At 37.3% G+C, this 21,975-nt stretch overlaps 1 protein-coding gene across 4 annotated transcripts; it reads right to left on the reverse strand.

The window, feature by feature from the left end:
* Positions 1-67: 67 nt before the first annotated feature.
* tmem184a (transmembrane protein 184a) lies at positions 68-20,724 on the reverse strand. 4 transcript variants are annotated; one of them, XM_086289693.1, is made up of 10 exons: positions 20,450-20,724; positions 20,286-20,358; positions 19,877-20,083; positions 11,899-12,064; positions 10,887-10,977; positions 7,695-7,770; positions 4,656-4,747; positions 3,263-3,432; positions 2,975-3,172; positions 68-1,514 (listed from the first exon to the last, which is right to left on the reverse strand). In XM_086289693.1, the coding sequence occupies exons 3-10, from the start codon at positions 20,081-20,083 to the stop codon at positions 1,285-1,287; spliced, it is 1,230 nt and encodes a 409-aa protein (XP_086145819.1). In that variant the 5' UTR covers positions 20,286-20,358; positions 20,450-20,724; the 3' UTR covers positions 68-1,284. The 4 variants fall into 4 exon arrangements, with proteins under 4 accessions (XP_086145819.1, XP_086145820.1, XP_086145818.1 ...); XM_086289694.1 differs by lacking the exon at positions 20,286-20,358; XM_086289692.1 differs by having other exon boundaries at positions 20,286-20,724.
* Positions 20,725-21,975: the final 1,251 nt, after the last annotated feature.

The raw sequence follows: 21,975 nt of genomic DNA on the forward strand, positions 1-21,975 counted from the left end.
GGTAAATTTATTCCTATAAATAAGGGTCACTGAGTCTTTTTTCTCATTAAAACAAAAAACATGTGAGTTAGAGAAGGAAACCTCTTATTTTATTTGGCTGATTAAGAAACAAGAATAAAACAATTTTGAATGTTTTTATACCCAAATGTAAATTAATTTCTGCTTTCCCAGAAAGACAGGCATTATTGGCACAAGAGGGTATAAAAATTCACAAGCATTTGTTAGCCTCTGTTTTAAAACAACTCTCATGTTTGCTGAAGGGGGAAAAAAAGAAATGAGCAAAAGTCTTTTTCTCCTAGCACAGGTTTTGGTTTTATCTAGGCCTGAGATACACACAATAAATATTATTAGGATCTTTAAAATTATACTCCAAACAGAACATATCATATCGAACTAATCAAATTCTGTACAGATTTCACAATCCCTGGAACATGGAATCATAATGTAAATAGTGATGTCCACATGTCAGCCTAAAAAAACAAAATAAAGCGCCACTAAAAGTACAACGCTGCAGGAACTGTGAAAAACGAATCTAGTAAACTGCTGTCTAGTTGCACTGAGTTTCACTCTTTAGCACACTGAGGAAATTAATGAGAATAATGTAACTCCCACACTGTAGGAGGCAGGTTTATCCAGTTTATCCCTGCTACGGTAGACACAAAGCATTGTGAAGTGCCTGCTCCAAAACTAATGTGTCTTTGAACAAATCCTTCCATTTATCAGGAAACCGTGCTGAGGAATGCTCAGCAAATACTTCAAACAAGCAGATGCGGGAAACGGTCCATGAAGTGCCACTCCCAGCCATCGCTGGCTTCCCTGCTTCCCACCTGGAGTCACACATTAATCATCTCCTCTTTGAAGCTGACACGAATCAGAGGGAGCACACTTCAGACGGCCAGAGCGCGAGCAGTGACATAATGACAGAATCAGCATCGGCGACACAGCTGAAAATCCAGCAGCTTGATTTAAATAAAACACAGCGCTCCAGTCTTCTCTGATAGAGTGAAGGCGACATGTCGTTTTCATGCAATTATTACTGCTGATATGAACTCAGATCAGATATCTGGCTATTAAGCTATTCATTTTAATACGTAATCCATCATGTGGTCAAATTAGCATTGAAACAGGACAGAAGTAGGAAGCTCATCTGAAATACTGGGAAACTGAAAATTAAACACCTGGGTTCAATCCAGCTTTATGCACTATAAGATAAAGCTGTTCCTCCAGGGGGTCAGCAACAGGGGTGGGAAGGGCACAAACACCTGGATCTTGCTGGAAAAATGCCTAGTACTCATCATCAGATGTAATCAGCATGATTTTGTCAGACTTGCGGGAGCTCTTGTTGCCTGTGGCCACTTTTCCATTTGTGGTGGGCAGGGTCACCTCCTGTGTGGATTGCTGGGTGTACTGCTGATAGGCTGGAGAGAAGTTGTGGATGGCATCCTGCACCATGTCTCCCGGGTTTATCGTTTCCTTCAGACCACTGGAAATGCTCTGCATTGGTGGGAGAATTTCTGTAGAAAAGCAGGAACGAGGACAGGGGCACATTAACGATCAGACAAAATGAGACTGCAATATAATTGCTTTAAAAATTTCACAAAAGTGATCAATTTGGCCATCTGAATGCAAATAAATGTGAAGGAAGTGAACTTTTTTTTTTTTTTTTAAATAACGGCATAATACTTTATTAAATCACTGAAAATTTAAAAAGGAGTAGAGTTTTCATGTACTGACAATAATGTCTATCAAAACGTCCCAATTGCAATGCTAGCAATTGGTCACAAAAAGTAATTTCATGTCTTAAAAAACAACAACAAACTAATAAACCCTTAATAATGAATTCCAGTTATTGGTGGGATCCAGTTTTAATAATTTGTTAGTACTTCTAAATGTTCAAAACATCCAAAAATCCACTAATCTGTGCAATCAACATTGTGTGATCATTGTATTGATTTCATTGTAGAGACAAAATGGTTTTTGATCTGGTTAAGTGACCAAAAATAGGGCTTGTCGCCATCAAGTGACTAAATATTTAATTTGTACTGTCTGTTTATTGTAAGACAACAATAAAAAATAAAAAAGGGGGTGGGGGGCTGGTAAAAAAAACACATAGATTTTGGTTTCAGGGTCACTGGCTCAGGCTTACAAAGGTGTGCAACGAGAAGCGTAAGGTGTGGTAGTTAGGCATGGCTGACCAAGGTTTGGTGAAACTGTAAACCAGGGGGTGTGGCAACTTCTGAAATAACATATCAACACCCGAGGAAATATGAATGTTATTGTCCCAAAGTTCAGCTGTATTCTTGAACGGGGTGACTTAAAACTAATCTAATAATGAGGTACTCTATAGAGAAACACTGTTCTATCCAAGTGGACCACATTTCAATTCTGAATTCAAAGAAGTTTAAATGAAACTATGCCTTTTCATCAGCATTTCCAGAAATTGTGTATAGTACGGATTTTAAGGAATGTAGGATTTCCTATATCAGGAAACATTGCAAAATGGCAGAAGACACATCTTTTAGCTTCTATTTGCAATTTTCTTGCAAGCAGCATCGCTCACTTTTTAAAGTACAGTGCCTTTCCCCTCATTTTCCTCTGGTTTGCTCAAAGGCAAATTTTCTCTAACTTATTAGTCAAATTATATGCTCAGCAACTCCAACAGTCACATAGTTCATGTTTGCACTAGATTTAACTCAAGTGCAAATGTGTAAATCTATAGCTACACATTTCAGTTTCTATATCGCTTAAATCAGAGGTATTGTGACTCCTCCAAGTTGCTGGTCTAAAGAGGTACAGGGCAATTCAATTACTTTTACTTCCCAGGCTTTCAGGCCAGTGTCACTCCTTATTCTCTAGGGAAGAAGGGCAATTAGCCTGGGAAGACGCCAACAGATTTTCAAGGCGAGGACAAGAGGTAACAATCAATTGTTTGTTGTTTGTTTCCTCTGTTCTCTGTAAAAACGACATCCCTCACCTGGCACTTCATTTTTTTTCTCCTGGTAGACAGTGCAGGTGAAGGCGTATCTGAGGGCAATGGCAGCAAAGAACATCTCAATGCAGATGATAAAGTTCTGCCAGCCCGCCGCCACAGTACCGGCGCCAACCTCGTGTCCGTCGATGAAAAGTGCATTGGGAATGACGCCACAGCGCTCCAGGATGGCGAGGACCATTCCTTCAAAAAGACAACATTTTTAAATCAATTTATATAATTCTATAGGCTGGCAAAGAAAAGAAAAAAAGGGGACACGCACACTGAGCTTACCTTGCCAGAAGGATAAGAAGATGACGGATTTAATTGTGAGAAACTTGAGCACCGGTTCGTACGGTCTGAGCAGGTCACTTGTTGCGAAGAAGAAAAGGAATAGAGCGTAGAGGGCCAGGCTGACTGAAATATTGTAGATGATTGTGATATACAGGTATCCTCCATTCACACTGCATGAAAAGAAAGTTGGAAGAACGGCATAGTAAATTTGCAAACATATATAGGATTTCTTTTGATAGTGTCTACTTATTTGGGTTTTGACTTCTTCAGCTCTTCAAGCTGACTGAGAAGAAGTGGCTTAAATTTGAGGACATTTCAGCCATATCGCATCTTTTTGTCCTCTTCTTTGAACAAGAGGTTAAGACTTTTATATATACACAGCCTTCTTATTTTTAGGATGCATCCAGTAAACAGACATTTTTGATTGTCAGCCTGCCTTTTTACCCTTTTTGCATTCTAGAGAGCCTCTCTGAGGATTCAGCTGTGACTACACTAATTACTCCCATGCAGTATACCGTGCACGGTTGGCTGAAAGCGTATAAGTAAACAATCTGTGAATCATTATAGCCTTACTGCAGAGCCTAAAGAAAGATGTGAAGAAAGACACTTATTTCTGACTGCCATTTTTCCTGTTGAAGTATATGAAGAAATAATAACTTTAAACTTCTAAAAAGTGGGCGATGATATAAAGCTGATTGGATACTTCTATAAAAAGCCCTCATTGAACTCTGTGCTTCGTTGTGAAACAAGTGTTGTCACAGCTGAATCTTCAGAGAGAGACGGTGAATCAAGAGGCACAGAAGAGCACCTGAAAATAAGTCGGGCAGAATTTACGGCCTGCAGATTTTATAGCTTTTGATTATATGCTAAAGCTAATTTTATTGAATATATCACACTCTCCTTGTTCTGTTAAAAACCTTATTGGCACATGTGAAGCACTAAAGTATGCTGTAATTAAATCTTTCTGTCTGCAATTTATCCCCAGCTTTTGACAGACAAAGTAAAAATGTGAAATGAAGCAATGCTTCTCCTCCAAGCATAACAGGAAAAGAATGAAGGGCTTTCATTTCAAAACACTACATTTCAGGGAAAGTTGCAAAAAGCAATAACTTCACATTATCAACAATGCCAATGAAGCTGTGAGTGTGGCTACACATGTGACACAACTGGGACAAACGCAGCAGGGCACATGTGAAGTTTCTATCCATCAGTTTCAGCTTAAAATAAATACTTTTAATTCAACTATTTTCATCATGCCAGCTGTGAAGAGGTGATATAATTATCTCTATTTGCAAATTGTTCCCATGCACATAAACAGCAAACAAGCCTTCTGGCTATCATGAGGAAGCATATGATACATGGAGAAGGAAATGCAAAGAGAGGTGGTGCTCACTTAAAATCTCCATCGTGATATTTGCCAAAGACCTGCAGGATGATGGTGATGACTGCCATGATGGGTTTGACAACACAGAACTGGAGAGTCGCCTGAAGAAGAAATTGTAATTCAGAATGAGACATCAAGAAACTATGAAGGAGGATGTGAGAATCTGTTTGCACATCTGACAGACAAAAACAGTCTGTTATATCCCCAATCCCTTTAATGTCGTCACCAGCCATTTTCCCACCTCACAAGGTATGATTTTTTACATTATATGTCGTATACACCAATTCAGTTATTGTTTGTATTTAGTACAGCTAATAAATGTATGAGCTTACACAATTGAAGAAAAAAAGAAAGGAAAAAAACAAACAAAACACAATTCCATCTCCTGACATGGTAATAAACAGGTTAAAAGACAAATAACCGTTTTATGGTTTTATGAGGGGTTATGCACTGAACCATTTTTTGGCTATGAGAAACAACTTCCTGGGATCTCTTCTGGTTGCTGGGCAATTGCTCAAAGGTAAGAAACTGTCCTGCAGCATCGTCCCATAAAACAACAAATTGTTTTTAAACATCAGTTTCTGTGCAGAGTTATCATATCCAGTCTTTGAACTACGCTAACTGCTCTTAAATCAAGCTGACAGATGCTCTCAGCAACAAAACAAGCAGGCATATTTCATACAACAAATCATTGCTGTAATTATTAAAAGACTTAAAACACCTTATCATTGTAAAATATTATTTATTTAACCTACAGGATACATGTTTTAATGCTGATCTGGATGGAAGGTGGATGAAACAACAAAGTAGGCAGCGAATTGAGACCTGCATGCATGCATGCATCCCAAGAGTGACAGGTACTCTCTGTGTTGTGTATTGAAGCCAGAACTAACCAATTTGAAAGAGGTTGCTCTAAACTCCCATCACTGCTGCTACACTTGAAAGCAACAGACCAGGTCTTTTCAACTTGAGGGATTTCCAGTGACGATGGTCAGCTTGGCAAAACGGCATCGATAATCGTTTAGAACACCGATTTACTTTGAAGCTCAAGTACCAGCAGTTTTCACTTACCGTACGCCTATTCGAGTGCAAGCTTGTCACCCCGAATATCCCCAAAGCAAGTAATTTGCATGATACTTCCTGCCATGCTTAAAATTGAAAACAAAATACATGGCCATAGTTTGCAGTGGATTAACAGTCAACCATGGTTTCTGGTTCAAATTAATTCAGTCCAAGCAATCCACAGTCTTCATACACTTAAATACTAATCTCAGATACATGTGAGAGTGCACTGCATGATACATATGTAAGAGGACACTGTAATTCTGCATGTTTTTTCATCTTGACTAACAACTAGTCAGTGAGTCTCTTTGCTGTTTGGTGTTAACCATGTAGATTTCACACTACACACTAGAAGTGCGATAAGAAACAATCAAAACAGTAAAGCTGAGGACACAAAAATATTGTGAAGCTCTTCAAAGCCCTGGAAAGCTGAAGATGTATGTTATTCCTCTGCCAAGGAGCTGAGATGGAGGTATGTTTTCAGAGCTTTTCGTTTGTCTGTCAGCAGGATTACACAAAAAACTACTAAACTGAGTTTCATGAAACTTGGTTGAGAAGAGGACAGTGGGCAAAAGAAGAATCTTTCATTTTACAAACAGATCCAGACATTTCAAATTCTAAAACAAGGCATAAGCTTTGGTGAAGGATTCGCTCACAGAGGGCGACTTCATGTCAGCCTAATTCAACTTGTGATTACAAATTTGCACATTTGATAGAATATTAAGTACAGCAACCTATTAAAATGATCAAACTACAACACTTTGCGGTCATACCATGTTTTACTGCACCTTATTTGTTTATTTGGAAGCAAAACAGCCACAATTCACATCCACGGGATTTCACTTGTGCTCAGTTTCAAGAAAAATGATTCCCCAAAGCATCCGACAATGAGATAAATGACTTGAAACTGAAATGTCATCGAACAGTTTAGGATGTAAGAGCAGCTTATCCTCTAACCTTATCTTCAAGAAACACCATGACTCCAGGCTGCTTTTTCATATCACTATTTCATTTGTTAAGCCCCCTTATAATCACAAACTGACGCGTTCTCAAAATGTGCGAAGAATTTTAATGCTCGTTACACCCGTGAATGTAGATCGAGGCCTATCAGATGTCACGTTCTTCCAGTTTAAGTACTTTCTTGTAAAGAAACTCACAGAGAACAGTGTTTTCTTATTCTGAACCACAGCTTTGTGTGATTGATATGAAGTGCTTCAGTGATTTAGTTCAAATATATTAATATGTATGGCAGCCACTTAAGCTTGTTTGGAGCAACTGTCAATGACTTTGCTTTGGTTTACATAAGCAAAACAGAATTTAATCAGTTGTAAGGTGCTAGATTTATAGAAAGCTTAGTATTAAGCCCTTTCTCTAGGCCTACGTTTCACTGATACACAACAAATTACAAAAAAAATACTGGAGTATCTGGATCTATCTTCTTCTTGTCTTGTCTTAATTACCCCCTCGTAGAGAATTATCTTGTTTATAGCTTTACCTCAAAGAAATTGCAAGATTTTCCTTTTAAAACATTTCATGGAGGACTTCTGCCAGGGCACAATGAGTGTTTATCACTTGCTTCTTATTAAAAAATGTTCATTTTATGCATTTTCTTTTGAAGACAGTTCTAATATCCATCAGTGTTAGACTGGAAGCTTGTGCAGCATCCCAAGACACTGGGATGAAGCACTGCGCTGACAGCTCATATCATCGCTCTGTGTTTATTATCAAACTGCTTTCACCTGGCCTCGATTGCTTTTGTTTTCCTTTTTGTAACCAATGGATGTTATCCTCTGAAAAAACACAGAGCCAATTATAACAGCTGTCATTTTTAAGCAGTCTGAAGACTTGAAGTGAATAATAACTCGCAGTGAAGGGTTTTCGTTTTCTTTTTTTTGGATGTATTCTTGTTTTCACTTCGTGCGAGTTTATTTCAGAGGCCCGAAGGAGAGTGTTTAGAGCAGAGATAAAAGCATGATTGAAGCTTACCTGTTTGCAGAATCTCAAAAAGCCAATGGAGTAGCTCATTCCAACGAGGCAGCAGGTACCATACAGACAACTTGATCTGTCAAGTCAACAGAACATGAGGAGTTTTTAAGTTGTGTCAATACTGAAATGTCTGATAACAAAATCAAGCAAAGTACACAAAAGATATTTTTCAAACAAAAACTTAAGACATCAATTTGTTCAAGCTTTTGTGGAGATTTTACATTTTATCTGGCTATATTTTAGATTACTGTGAACTGAGTATATTTGGGCTTTGGATCATTGGTTTGACAGAAAAACACATTAGAAGGTATCACCTGGATCATGAGGATCTATACATATCTATATCTACCTATATAGGTATATATCTTTTTTATTTTTAATATTTTTATTTTTAATTTTTCAACTGTTTAACTCAAATATCTAAATCAACCAATGGCGTTGCAGCAATCCAATGCATTTAGGCATGTAGACAAGCACAGGATAACCTGTTTAAATTCATCTTCTCTTCTCCATTCAATCATTAGAATGTAAAGAGTAGTGCTTTAAGAGAATTTGAGCTTGGCATGGTTGTTGGTAACAGCAGCTGGACTGAATATTTCAAAAATCGCCCATCTCCTGAGATTTTCCTGCATCTCTACGATTTACAGAGACTGGTCCAAAAACGAAAATATCCAATAAATGTCAATTCTCTGGGTGAAAATGTCTTGTTGATGCCAGGTAAAATGGCCCAACTGCCTGAAGTTGAAAAAGGCAACAACAACTCAAACAGCCACTTGTTAAAACCAAGATATGCACAAGGCTATCTCTGAACGCACAGCACATGTAACCTTGAGGAAGATGGGCTACTGCTGGAAAAGAACACACCGGGTGCCACTGCTGTCAGAGGAGAGCATGAAACAAAGATGCAATTTCACCAGAATTGGAAGATGAGAACTGGTCTGATGAATCTTAGTTCCTACCTTTCGGACGGTAGGGGTGTTGGTGAAAACAACATGAAAGCACCGATTCAACCTGCTTGTATCAATGTTTCAAACTGGTGGTGGTGGTGTAATGGTATTGGGGATTTTTTCTCGGCAGACTTTGGGCCCATTGGAACCAAACTAAAGATCGTTTAAATGTCATACCTTATCTGAGTATTGTTGCTGACAATGTTTTCCTTTTATAGCATGGTCAGCAACCATTTGTGACAGTGGCAGAGAAAAGGACATTAAAGAAACTGATGGACATTATGGACAATGCTGGGCATCCTCTGCACACGGCCATAAACAATCAGAAGAGTCTGTTCAGTGACAGGTTGCTTCTCCCCAAGACAAGAACTAACAGACTTAAAAACTCCTTTGTCCCACACGCCATCAGACTGTTTAACTCCTCTCTGGAGGGGAGAGGGAGGGGAAACAGGAGGACAAAGGAGGGGGGAACAACTAAGCTGCAGTGCCTCTGCACCTCACTGTACAATACCTTGTGCAATACTTTTTGTAAATAGTCAACAGTGCAATAGACTCAATACTTGAAATGTGCAATTCACTTGTATTTTTATTTTTTATTCCTATTTATTCTATTTATCCCCTTTGTATATTTTATTTATATTTGTCTCTGTATTTATTTATATATATATATATATAAATATATATATATATATATATATATATATATATATATATATATATATATATATATATATATATATATATATATATATATATATATATATATATATATATATATATATATATATATAAAAACAGTTCTGTAACTGTAACTTTGGTCGTTGCTGTGCTTTTTTTGGAAGTCGAATTTCCCAGAGGAACCCACCCGAGGGATTAATAAAGTTCTATCTTATCTTATCTTATCTTATTTATAGCTTTATATGCAGTGTGTCCATATTCTGATAGCTGCTTCTGATAATGTCACAAAGCTCAAATCAGAGTTTCCATTGAATTCCTAAAGGGTGAATGATCCTTAAACAAGATAAGCATTATACATCTTGTCTCCACCAGCTCTGTCAAGAAATACCATCATTTAACAGAGATCAGTCTCCTCAGGTAGTAGAGGCGCTGTTGGGCCTTCCGTGCAACTGAGGTGATATGGTTGCCCCAGGACAGGTCCTCGGTCACAGTTACCCCCAAGAATTTAAAACTGCTCACCCTCTCCACCGCCTCACTGCCAATGAAGAGAGGCAGATGGTTGTTATGACCCCTCTTCCGGAAATCTACAATGATCTCCTTGGTCTTTTTGGTGTTTAAGACCAAGTTATTGTCGTGGCACCATGACTCTAGTTGTTGCACCTCTGTCCTATAGGGGGACAGGGGACCAACATCACCCTGCGCGCCACCTTTTCCATCTGCTGCCCTCAGGGAGAAGGTACAGGTCTATACAGGCCAGAACATCCAGACTGGCCAACAGCCTGTATCCACAGGCTGTGAGGCTCCTGAACTCTCTGCCCCCCTCTCACGGACAATAACCATATCCAACTTCTTAATAGCAATGAACTGGTCTGCATTGGTGCATCATATCTTTATTCTCTTCCCCCTCCTGCCCCCCCCCCCCTCTTTCTTAAATAGATAACTATCATATCTGATATCATATCTCACAGTACAATAATATTGAATGGGTTGCATTGTTGTATTTTGTCATGTTTCTCAGGTCTTTGTCTGAATTTCTACGAACATTATTGCTAAGGATGGTCTTATTGCATTGGAGTCACACTGGGTTAAATATGTACACTTGGGTTTTAAGGGGTATTTATTATTTTCTTCTTTTTTTTGGGTTGTATGGAAGCCCCAAACGCAATTTCATTGTTCTTGACAATGACAATAAATAAATAAATACTAAATACTAAAATACTAAATCAGATTAGAGTCTGAACACACTCGAGAAACTGGCCCAGACTAGCTGCCCTATGGCTGAGTCAGCCATAAACACAGCTTATGAAGACTGGGTAAAAGCAGAGAGATAAAGAGAAGCCTGACCTATGAACAACACAGCAGTTTATTGGTAGCACTTTCACTGTGCTGTTCAAACAAAATGCTAATTCAAGAGTAGAAAACGCACTTTGGACCTTTTGGGATCATAAAAAACAACTATAGTTGGTTCCAGGTGAACTAATGTATTTATTACTCCTAGGTCAACGTAATCATTAACACTAAAAAGCTTTCCATCATGTACATGTAACATAGAACTGAGTGCACTCACTGTATAGGCTTCCCTCGGATCTCTGACATGATTGCACTCTCTCCTCTCAAATACTCAAAGGACAGGCTCAGGAAATTGTAAATGACAAAAGCTGTAACAAAAAAGGAAGAGTTATTTGTCTTTTTACCAAATTTCAAACACATTTCACTGAATAATTTAAACTGTAGGATAATTTTCCATCACCTTTAAGTTTAACTTCACCAAAAAGGTCAAATCATTTTAGAGGAAAAAACTTTCACATGATAAAAAATAATTAGTCCTACATTTTATAACAATAAATGTTTTAGTCCTTACATTAAGAAGCTTCTAAGGGTTCTGTGTCTCGGAAATCCCTTCCTAATCCTTTGTTGCTATTTAAAGAGGGATTAATGAAGCTAATGCAGATGGTGTCCAGTCAAGAGAAGGTTCATTATGTTTTAGCCGTAGCCGCTGGTGGTATTCCAGTCTTCCTGCTTCCTGATGCACCGCACTATCAATCAGCCACAAAATTGGCCTGCAAACTGGAAACTAATCGCTTGAATAATGCATTTCCTATTTTTCTTCTTTCTCAAATTACTTGTAATCCATTTTGCATATGATTCACCTTTGCCACCGGTGAAGTGCTTTAGTCTCAAAACTTCAATTCATAATTATAGGTACACTGTAGAAAGCGGCTACTCTACCTAACTGCCACCTAGAGAACAGGGTTTACCGTAAATTAGATTTGCATATTGAAAGTTGCTGCAGGATTTTCAATATCAAACCAAAATAAATTACCTTTCCTGAAAGACAGAAACACTGCAAACCAGGGAACAAAACAAATTCACCAAAAAAAATTCAACTCACCCTAGAAATGTAACACCTGAAATAATGAGGTCTATGCACATGAGAACAACGACTGCTGTGAAAAACTAGTCTGGCTACTTCCTTGTGTTTCTACTCCTGGCAGCCATATAAAACAAAGGCATGGAAGTAACAATGACTGCCCATGAAGAACACCATCACCCACAGTACTGGTTCTTGTGATACTTACCTTCATAGCAGTCTCGGACAGAATCAAAGTAGACATAGTACTGGTTGTTGCTGATGAAAAGAAGGCTGAGCCAAGAATCAAAGGCATAAACTGGCACAATAAACAGGATGCGGATGATGTAGCGCTGCTCATTTGGGACGGTGTAGGATCTAAGGTGTGTATAGATCTGCAATGAAAACATAGTTAAAGCATAGGAGAACAATTAGGAAACAAATAACCCTTTTATTGCCAAGCATGAATACAGAACCACAAAAAAGGGTTATGAATTCAATAACTTCTATAACTATAGAAGTGATGTCTGCCTACATGTGAAAATTGGTTCAGACCTGCCTTTATTGTTCAACGAAAAACTGTTATAAGGAGTATTACAACCTCAACTTGAAAATAATTGTTTTTTTTTTTAAATTCATTATTTATGAAGTGTCAAAATGACTTGTTACCTGGCCAAAGAAAACACATATTTACATTCATATGAATCAAATACAAAGTAGAAAACCATCTATCTTTCTATGTAAATCAAGAACAGAATATGCAGTTTGACATTTATTCCTTTTCACCTTTTGAATTGACTGAAAAATTCTTTAACAATTTGTTAACTCTAAATTTAACTTTAAGTTAAAAATATATCAATTGTAATGAAGATGCTGGCCAAAAAGAGCTTTTGTATATACTGAATCCATCATTTAAATACTAATAGAACACTAGAAAGTGTGCAGACAACTACGCTAATGACATCCACATAAGGAGTGAGGAGTTGGCAAACCTAGAGTACAAAACAGAGACGAACAAACCACTTGCTACTCACAAACAACATCTGTTAATATTTATTAGAATAGTCACTAGACTTAGCATAAACATGAAAAGGGTTAAGGATTTACAACAGGGTTGTTATTAAGTGGAGATGATTTATTGGTATGATTTAGATCATTCAAAACACCAAGTTTTATATGTTAAATGTCAGTATGTTATTAGCTTAAAATCAATATGTTTATGTATATCAGTAGCAGAGATGAAGATCATATCACATTTTATGACCAGGTATTTCAAGAGTCAATTCAGCCTCCATAAGGCTTAGATTTTTTTAATCACTGCATACTGATAATAAACTTAATAAAACTGTAACTCACCATTGTTTAATGTCTTTGGACTTTGAAGTTTTTACTTTATGGTTACTTATCAAGCTTTTCAGCTTATCAGACATCTGTAATGGAGAATGGTAACATAGGGGTGATAACTAATTCATTTTTTTTCTGTAATATACTTACATATCTATATTATTGCTAATATATATTGTAATATATGTATATCATGGCTAAAGCACTTCTGGATGGATGCAAACTGCATTTCGTTGCCCTGTACCTGTGACATGTGCAATGACAATAAAGTTGAATTCTATTCTATTCTAATTCTATTTTTCTACAGAGAAGAAACAATATAAACCACAAGAGTGTAAACACTAAAATGCCAGGCTCCCAGGAGCAACCATGTCACCATTTTCTTTTTAATCTGGATGGTATTCCTCGCCACATTGTATCTTGCCCTGACTGTTCTGTCTGCCACAATGAAATACTAGAAGCATGTTGTGTAAAATAAAGAGAAATTACCCAACACCCATTTTAATGACCTCCCCAAACAAAGTTACTGACCACACCTTACATTGTACAGCTCTTAACACTATGATCGGTAACTGGACTTGGTTTCAATTGAATTATATTTAAAATGGGATGTAGTGTATCTGGCAACACACACATATCACATGGCAGACAACTCAGCTGTAGTTTTTAGACTTTATATAAAAATCATCACCTGACAGGATAGTTTTACAATCATGTAAAACAGTCATGTTCAAAGCACCTACTTAAAATGAAGTATGGATAATAAAGTTAAGAAAGTGACTGGGTTTTACTATGTGTTTATGTTATGAAAAAATGTTAAGTGTAATTGTTCCTTTTGATGCTCTAAAGGTGACGTAATGCAATGCCACCACGGAAGTACTGTCTAGTACCATCAAGATTAAGAAATCCACAGCAAAATGCTGCAACATAAAGCAGTTGGGAAATATGGTGGTGGTTATATCCCAACTGTTTGTATCACTGAAATTTAAATTGATACAGTCTTGTCAAACTTATAATCATAGGAGCAATTGAACACAACAAAACCCAATGTTTATACTTATATCAGATTAAAACGAGTCTGTTTTGTATAAGAAAAACTTGTTCACAGGTTCTGTGGTAATATAATGATAACGCCTTTAATAAGCAGCTAAACAATGGCTGTTAGTACTAATATATAGTAGTGAGAAAAAGTCCCCCCCCCTCCCTTTCTGATTTTTTATTTTTTTGCTTGTTATCACATTTAAATGTTTTAGATCATCAAACAAATTTAAATATTAGACAAAGATTAAAAAAGGTAAACACAAAATACACTTTCTAAATCAAGGCGTTTATTATTAAGGTGGAAAAAAAAAATCCAACCCTATATGGCCATAGAAAAAGGGATTGCCCTCTGAACCTAATAACTGGTTTGACCACCCTCAGCAGCAACAACTGTTTGATGAGTCTTTGACAACACTGCAGAGGAATTTTGACCTACTCATGTTTTTAATTCTGGTATGACGTTCCTTTTCTGAAATGCCGCGTTACTTTCCGCCAGATGTAATAGGATAAACCTTCCAAAAGATGTAAACCTTTGTCAGTGAACAGAATATTTTCCCAAAATCTCTGGGATCATCCATTTGTTTTTTGGCAGATGTGAGATGAGCCTGCGCATTCTTTTTGTTCAGCAGTGGTTATATCCTTGGAGTTCTCCAATGGATGCCATTTTTGCCCATTCTCTTATTTGTTGTTGAATCATGAACTCTGACCTTAACTGAGACATGTGAAGCCTGCGGTTCTTTCATGCTGTTCTGGGTTATTCTGTGACCTCCTGGATGAGCTGTCAATGTGCTCTTGGAGCAATTTTAGTAGGCTGGTCATTTCTGGGAAGGTTCATCACTGTTCCAAGTTTTCTCCATTTGTGGATAATGGCTCTCACCATGGTTCACTGGAGTTCCAAAGCCGTAGAAATTGCTTTGTAACCCTTTACAGACTGATAGATGTCAGTGACTTTGTTTCTCAGGTTTTTCTTTAGATCACAGCATGATGTGTTGCTTTTGAGATCTTTTAGCCTGCTCAACTTTGCCAGAAAGGTTTTATTCAATGATTTCTTGTTTTTACAGTCTTCCAGTAATCAGGCCTGAGTGTGTTTAGTGAAAATGAACTCAGTTTTCCATAAAATGTGGTTAATCACAGTAAATTCACAATTTAACATAAGCGCAATGACATATTTCACACAGGACCAGGTAGGTTTGGATAACTTTTCTCCCTTAATCAGTGAAATCATCATTTAAACACTGCATTGTGTATTTATTCAGGCCATCTTTGTGTAAAATAAAATTTGTTTAATGATCTGAAACATTTAAGTGTGACACATATGCAAAACACTAGGAAATCAGGAAGGGGCAAACACTTTATCACGCAACTGTAACTTCAGTAACTGCGATGTAAAGGTTCTTGATTTTCAATTAACATATTTTTTTTCAATATCTTGTAACTAGAAAAAGTCTATCTAAAGCCATTTTAATTTACAAGCGCTTGTAGTGCCATTTTCAAAGTTACTTTTTACCTAGACAACAGTAAAAACACAAAATGCCCAACTAACCTTACAATTACTGTAATTAATTACCAACAATTTGAAGCAAAAAGGGTTCTCTTGCTTAAATGTATTATTTAAACATCCAAAAAGTGTCTAAAGACGTATAATAACACCCAAATTAGCATATTGGAGTGAGGAGCTTGCAAAGTTGGAGTCTAATCAATGAAACAAAATTGTAGGTGTGCATTGGAGCTAAAGAAGGGAAAAAAAAGCCACAAGCAAAGCAAACCATTTGCTACACAGCATCCATTGATATTTCTTGGTCAAAACAGTTACTAAACTTATGAGCATCAACTATATTTACATAAAAAAAACAAGAGTTAAAATTTACTAATGAGCCCAGTTAGAGAGGTTGTCACTAGGTGGAGACCATTTAGTACTGCGGGTACTCTACCTAGAAGTGAGTTCTGGGCTACAAAACCACAAGTACGTGGTTTTTAGCGGCTATTGAAAATCATGTCACATTTTATGACCAGCTAATTCCATAGGGCTCCCATACTTCTTGTCAGAAGTCATGTATACTGATAACAAACTTAATAAAACTGTAACTCACTTTTTGAAAATGTCTTAAAAAAGGAAGTTAGTGATGTGTAAGTGTCAACTTTAAGCTTATCAGACACTCTTATACCGATAATAACTAATGTTCCTTTTGTTTCTATAGAACAGACAAGACATATCACAAAGAGTGAACACAGACATATCAAACTCCTGAGTGCAACCATGTCATCTTTTTCTTTTTAATCTGTATGGTGTTATTTCTTGCGGCACTTTATCTTCTGACTGCCACAATGGAATACAAAAGGACAGAGGCATGTTGTCTAGAATAAAGAAAGATAATCCACCCTCCCACACCCTCCCAGAACATTCCTGCTACTAGATTACTAACCACACCTTACATTGAGGAGCTCCAACTTAAGTATATGTTCGCTATCTGGACTTTGTTTTAACAAACTGGTAAAAAGTCTTAACTTATTATTTTTACACACATGTGCATACACATACATACACACACAGTTGCCTCTATAAACATGGTTGACGACACGTAAACTAACACATGCACCATATGGCAGACAATTCAGCTATCATTCTTATCAGTGACCTTTAGCTTTTAGACAAAGCTTTACATAAACACGGAACAATTATTACACCAGTGAGTCACATTTATTGATTACTACTGTTAATATGGTTAAGAAAGGGATTGGCATTTTCTGGTCTGCTCTTAAATAAATAAAATGGAAATAAAACACATATCTGTTAGATAAGTAGTGGAAAGTCTGAGGAAGGTTCTTCCTTTCAGAGCTCTTGGGTAATGCAACGCTAATACGTAACCACAGTGGCTAAGACTGTCAAGATTAACAAATCGACAGTAAAACTGTTGGGAAATATGGAAGAGTTATATCTGTAGTAGTGTCTCTTCAGCTAAAAAATAAAATTTCACTGAAAAATTAGTCAAATTATCTCCTCAGTATTGCTATACTATTGCTGAAAATGGATGCAGTCAAGCACAAAGACCTCTTAAAGTAGAGTGATTATTAAAGAATAAAGAGAGACGACATTTTCTGGTAATAACTCAAGATTCATTCTTCATAAAATGACAATTTGAAGAAGAAAAAAGGACTAGCAGTTTAAATTTCCTCAGTAAACGCAGACACTTATGACTCATCAGTCAGCTACCTCTATATGAGAGGTAATCCAATTAATCCCACCAAGCTCAAGTCAATTTAGCCTAAAAATAAAAACATCATTATTTCAACTCTGACCATACCGCCTCCAATATTTGTATGATTATTTTTGTGGTTATTTCTGGATTGGCTGTAGCTCATTAGGTGGAGTGGAAGGGTGATGGTTTGTTCCCCCAACTCCCCCAGTCTGCATGCCAAATATCCTTGGGCAAGGCACTAACCACAAGTTGTTCTCTGATGCATCCATCGGAATATGAATATACAGTATGTGAATGTTAGCTAGAAAGCACTTAAAGGATAGAAAGTGCTTCTGTGAATGGTTGAATGTTGTATAAAGTGCTTTGAGTGCTCTGGGAGAGTAGAAAGGCACTATATAAGAATTAATCCATTTAGTCCATTATTTTTGATCTTTTTAAATTGTTAACTGAATAGCTTCAATTTAAAAGGTTACTAAAGACTTTAAAACAAACATTGTTGAACATTAGAAAAGCTGTGATGAGATTTTTTTTAATATAATTTTGGGGTATCTTATCAAGACAAATTGACAAATCCAGTCACTCAAAAAAATAACTGCCACATTAACTGATACAGAAAATAATTACAACTTCACCTTAGACAAGCACACAACTAGTCTGTGGATCACAGAACTTTCTCTACATTAAATGAACTCTAACCTTGTGTAGAGCATAAAAAAGAAATCCTTCAGATATATCATTTTCAGTCATTTTTGTCACAAATTTATGCAAAGCCAAAAAGATGAGTGCTTTGACTGGTGACGGCACTGGTGTTTGTGACAACCCTTCAGTGTACGTGGTAATGGGTGTGTTTAAAAGCATTTTGCAGCGCTGTAGGAAATTGAGAAAATTATTACCAATTTAATTTTTTTTTTTTTTTCACATGAATGCAAAAAAATGGCATGAATGGATCTAAAAATCTCACTTATAGCACTTTACTCAGCACATCCCCATTTCAGCCTACACATTAAAGGCTGATTACTGTGAAAACAGTGGCCATCATTTCACATATAGTGAAGCAGACTGTAGAATGATGCCCTAAATTTGCTTTAAAACACAGAAATATATATCCTTTCTGACTCCGCAGGCAAATCGTAGTTGTGTGATGAAAAATGGCTTCAGCCCACAGTATGGATAAGGGAAAAATGAATACACAAATAAACTAGAACAGGACTGAATCTAAAGTATACATGGTAGCTAAAGGAGAATGCCTCCTGGAACACATAATACAGTCATAAAACATGACATAAATTCAGTCTGATGTTCTTAATCCCAAATGCTTCACGTTTCAAAGGGACCAATAAGCCCACCATACACACACAAACTTCACAGATTGCTACTCCAAAATGCACTGGAAACATTATAGCAGAGGATCTAAGGCCATCGTCGATATGTGTTTAGTATTCAGAATGTGAGTTTAAGAGTCTATAGCAATCCTCTGGAGCGGAGTCAGATGAAACACCACTAGCATTGCAACACTCCTCCTGCAGACCGTTTTATTCCCTCCTGTGCTACACAAAGGATGTCGGTTACAAGCCAGCATCCTCCCTGTGGAACACTTGTTGTTTATTTGTTCAATTAAGATGTCTTGCTGGTAAGTGTTTGGCCAAACATGTACTATATTAAAAAGATAGAAAACCAATTGGGTCGATACTGTGTCACAAGTCCCTAAACACAGATTGCTTTTGGATCACTGATTGCAACATTTTAATGCTCTCTATGTCGCAAACTTATTTATCTAAATAAATAACGTGTCTTTCATTCATCACACTACATAATATAAATATGACACTGTATACATTTAGTCCAATGATTCTGGATGGGTGCATAATCAGTATTTAGGCTATAAGATCAGTGAACATGAGCACAAAATCCTCTTCCTTTATAATGTGGAATATGTTATTTTAAAAAAATCAGTTGGTTTCCCTGCTGATGGTGCACAGCACTCTTTAGCATTCACTATGAGTGAAAAAAAAACATAATGATCAGCTATCATCTCAGCACAGCGGGCACATCAACCACACATGCGGAAACACTTCTTTACAGCAGTGATAAAATGGTTTCTGGGTAAAGGTAGTCTGTTGTGAGCCACTCATTCATCGTGGCCATGTTCTTACCCATACAGAGAGGGCTCACTGTGCATTCATTGTCCTGTAATAAGCTTGGGTATTTTTGTCAGTTTTAATCTAGTAGTCAACAACAACTAAAAAGTAAAACAACGCTCACACTCACAACAAGTGAGGAAGTCCAACCAAGTTAGGGACTAAATTACTTGCTTGCATGGGAATAAAGTAATACCTTTAAATTAGATAAGAAAGTGCCAGGGTGAGAACCAAAACAAATAAACAGTAAAAGCAGGGACAGTGAAGTCAGTGCACTAATAAGCCTTTAGGAATAGAATAATTTGTTTCTGTCCTCTGGACAGGGAAGTGCAGCACATCTGTTTCTGTTACACTAAAATGGTGAGCTGAACTCTTTATGCATTTGCATCTTTGAGCGTGTGATGCTTTGTAATGCAGTGATTTTAGTTCTTTTCACGTATTTACAGTGATTTACATGAAAGCCTTTTGTGAAATGGTGCATACTCACCTGGTGACAAGTTATTAGCAAGGCAGACCAGACGAATATCCCTGAAAGGACCTGGGCAGCCACTGTGTTTAAAAACATCCCATTCTGTATGATTGCTCCGTTGCCTGATACAATAATGGTCATGTTGGACATGCCTGATTTTGAAGCATCCAGGGCAGACGAATTATTTTCGGTTAATGAAGCCATGTCTTCCGAAGAAAGGTTCATCTGAAACAGAAAGAAAACACGCCAAGTCGGTTTAGTTTTTTTTACAGTGAGCACACGGCCCCTCTGTGTTTGACTGAGTGACTGTATGCTGCCCATTAGGCACAAGACAAAAAAGGCAATAGTGTTTGCTAAACGGACACAAGAAGTGCCATTTTTAAAGAAAAGAGATGAATGTGGTTCAAATGATCTTATCGACTCGTACCTTCTTTACAGTCAACAAAGAGATCTCCTTGTCCCGGAGAGGGCGGAAGTAGCTTTATCGCGTTTAGAAGTCACTGTCCACGAGCCAAAATTACACGACGAGCTTTAAGGGTGAAATATATTTTCAGAACAGCTAAACGTGACAATTTAGGCCCATTTACTAACCGCTCGTTGACTTCATCCGCGACGCAGTCAACAAACTAGACTTCCTTGTTTGAGGCAGGTGTCTCGCAGAGGTCGAAGTCCACACAGTCGGAGAGCATAAAAAATGCTTCTATAGAGTATACAAATGTTGCGATAGAACCCGAATTTACTGCGAGATGCCACGAAATAACAAATAAAATTATAAACAGCAGAGATTTGAACGTATCCTCGAGTGGCGACTCTGGGAAGCGGCACAAATCAACAGGTTTACAGGTGGAAGGTTCACGTGACCTGGACTTGACGCCTGTCGTCATCACGTTACTTCAGTGACAGAAAGTGCGGCACATTTCCGCTCACAGGTGCGCTTACACCTGAGGCTAGAGGCAGAGGTTCGCATAGAGTTCAGTGGTTACGTCAAAGGCACATCAGGATCACCCATCGTCATCATCTGTGACACAGCCAAGGATATGCACCCAGACCCCAAGAATTATTGGTGAACTGGATGATTGCACCGACTGTAGCAGCATTTGCCGGCCTCCTCTCATATTATATACATCATGTATAACAAGACCACTGACTGTTGCTGCAAGATCACATAGACGGTGGCAGGACTTTCTTTAAAGGAGCCTGGACCAACAAACTCAGTGACACCTTGGTGCTGGTTTTGTATAATTAGACAAACATCATCTTATTCTTTACGTTGTCATATTATTGTAAAGTTTTTGTTATTGACTTTCCGTTTCTATGGGCTCTGCCTTCTGCCCTGTTTATGGGGAAAAATCTAAGATAAGATTCAAAGATGAGATGTATTCTCTACTACTAGCCTCTCATCAATGAGCAGCGCCCCTATGCAAAGTTACATGAAACAACAGGAAATTGGATAAACGCAGTGCTTTATTATGTTCTATTTCTAGTTCTACATTATTCATGTCTTTAGATGTTTTATTTAATGATGATGCTTTGACAAAAGTTGATAAATTTATAGTTACTTCTTGTCTTCTCTTCAAGGCAGACCCTATAGGAGGAATTTGAGGAAGGTTACTTGGCTATGAAGATAATAAAATATGTAAAATATGACCTGGCCTCATTAAGGGAACATCGGGTTATATGACAAAAAGTGCTATTCAGTACCTGTTCATACTATTTTTATGAACTCACAACTTGTGACTGAATATTTAAAAAATGTTGTCTTTGTCTTTTCCTAATAAGTTTTCCTTGACGTTAGTATAAAGAATCATGAGGGCAATAAAAGCTGTGAAAGAAAATAACGCCCAGTGCTCCAAAAATGCTTGTGCTTTATTTTACTTGATAATGTGACAGCGGACATTGTTGATGTGACTCATTTAAACTATGTTGGCTGGAATAAAAGTGAATAACAGTGAAAAATATAATTAATTAAAAAAATAAAACCAAAAAAAACGTAACAGGAAAGAATTCAGTTGCTGCTTTGTTTTCAATCTTATACTAACTTTAGTTAATTTATGAATATATTTTGAAACTGCAACAAGTTGTTTAACCCACAGGCAAACTATGACCACAGCACTTTA

This window comes from Aulonocara sp. 'chitande type north' Nkhata Bay, linkage group LG4, assembly GCF_057382095.1.
Source record: "Aulonocara sp. 'chitande type north' Nkhata Bay isolate Kocher_YH1m ecotype deep benthic linkage group LG4, A_spYH_male_GT1.1, whole genome shotgun sequence".
In the NCBI taxonomy this organism is placed as follows: domain Eukaryota; kingdom Metazoa; phylum Chordata; class Actinopteri; order Cichliformes; family Cichlidae; genus Aulonocara; species Aulonocara sp. 'chitande type north' Nkhata Bay.

Bases quoted from the DNA above. Each gene is read 5' to 3' on its own strand.
- tmem184a (XM_086289690.1), bottom strand. From the start codon at position 20,179: ATGGGCAGCATACAGTCACTCAGTCAAACACAGAGGGGCCGTGTGCTC. The intron at 4,748-7,694 runs GTAAGCTTCAAT...TTTCTTCTTCAG, and splicing joins TTTTGAGATTCTGCAAACAG to GCGACTCTCCAGTTCTGTGT. The intron at 3,173-3,262 runs GTAAGCTCAGTG...GTCTTTTTGAAG, and splicing joins CTTCTTATCCTTCTGGCAAG to GAATGGTCCTCGCCATCCTG.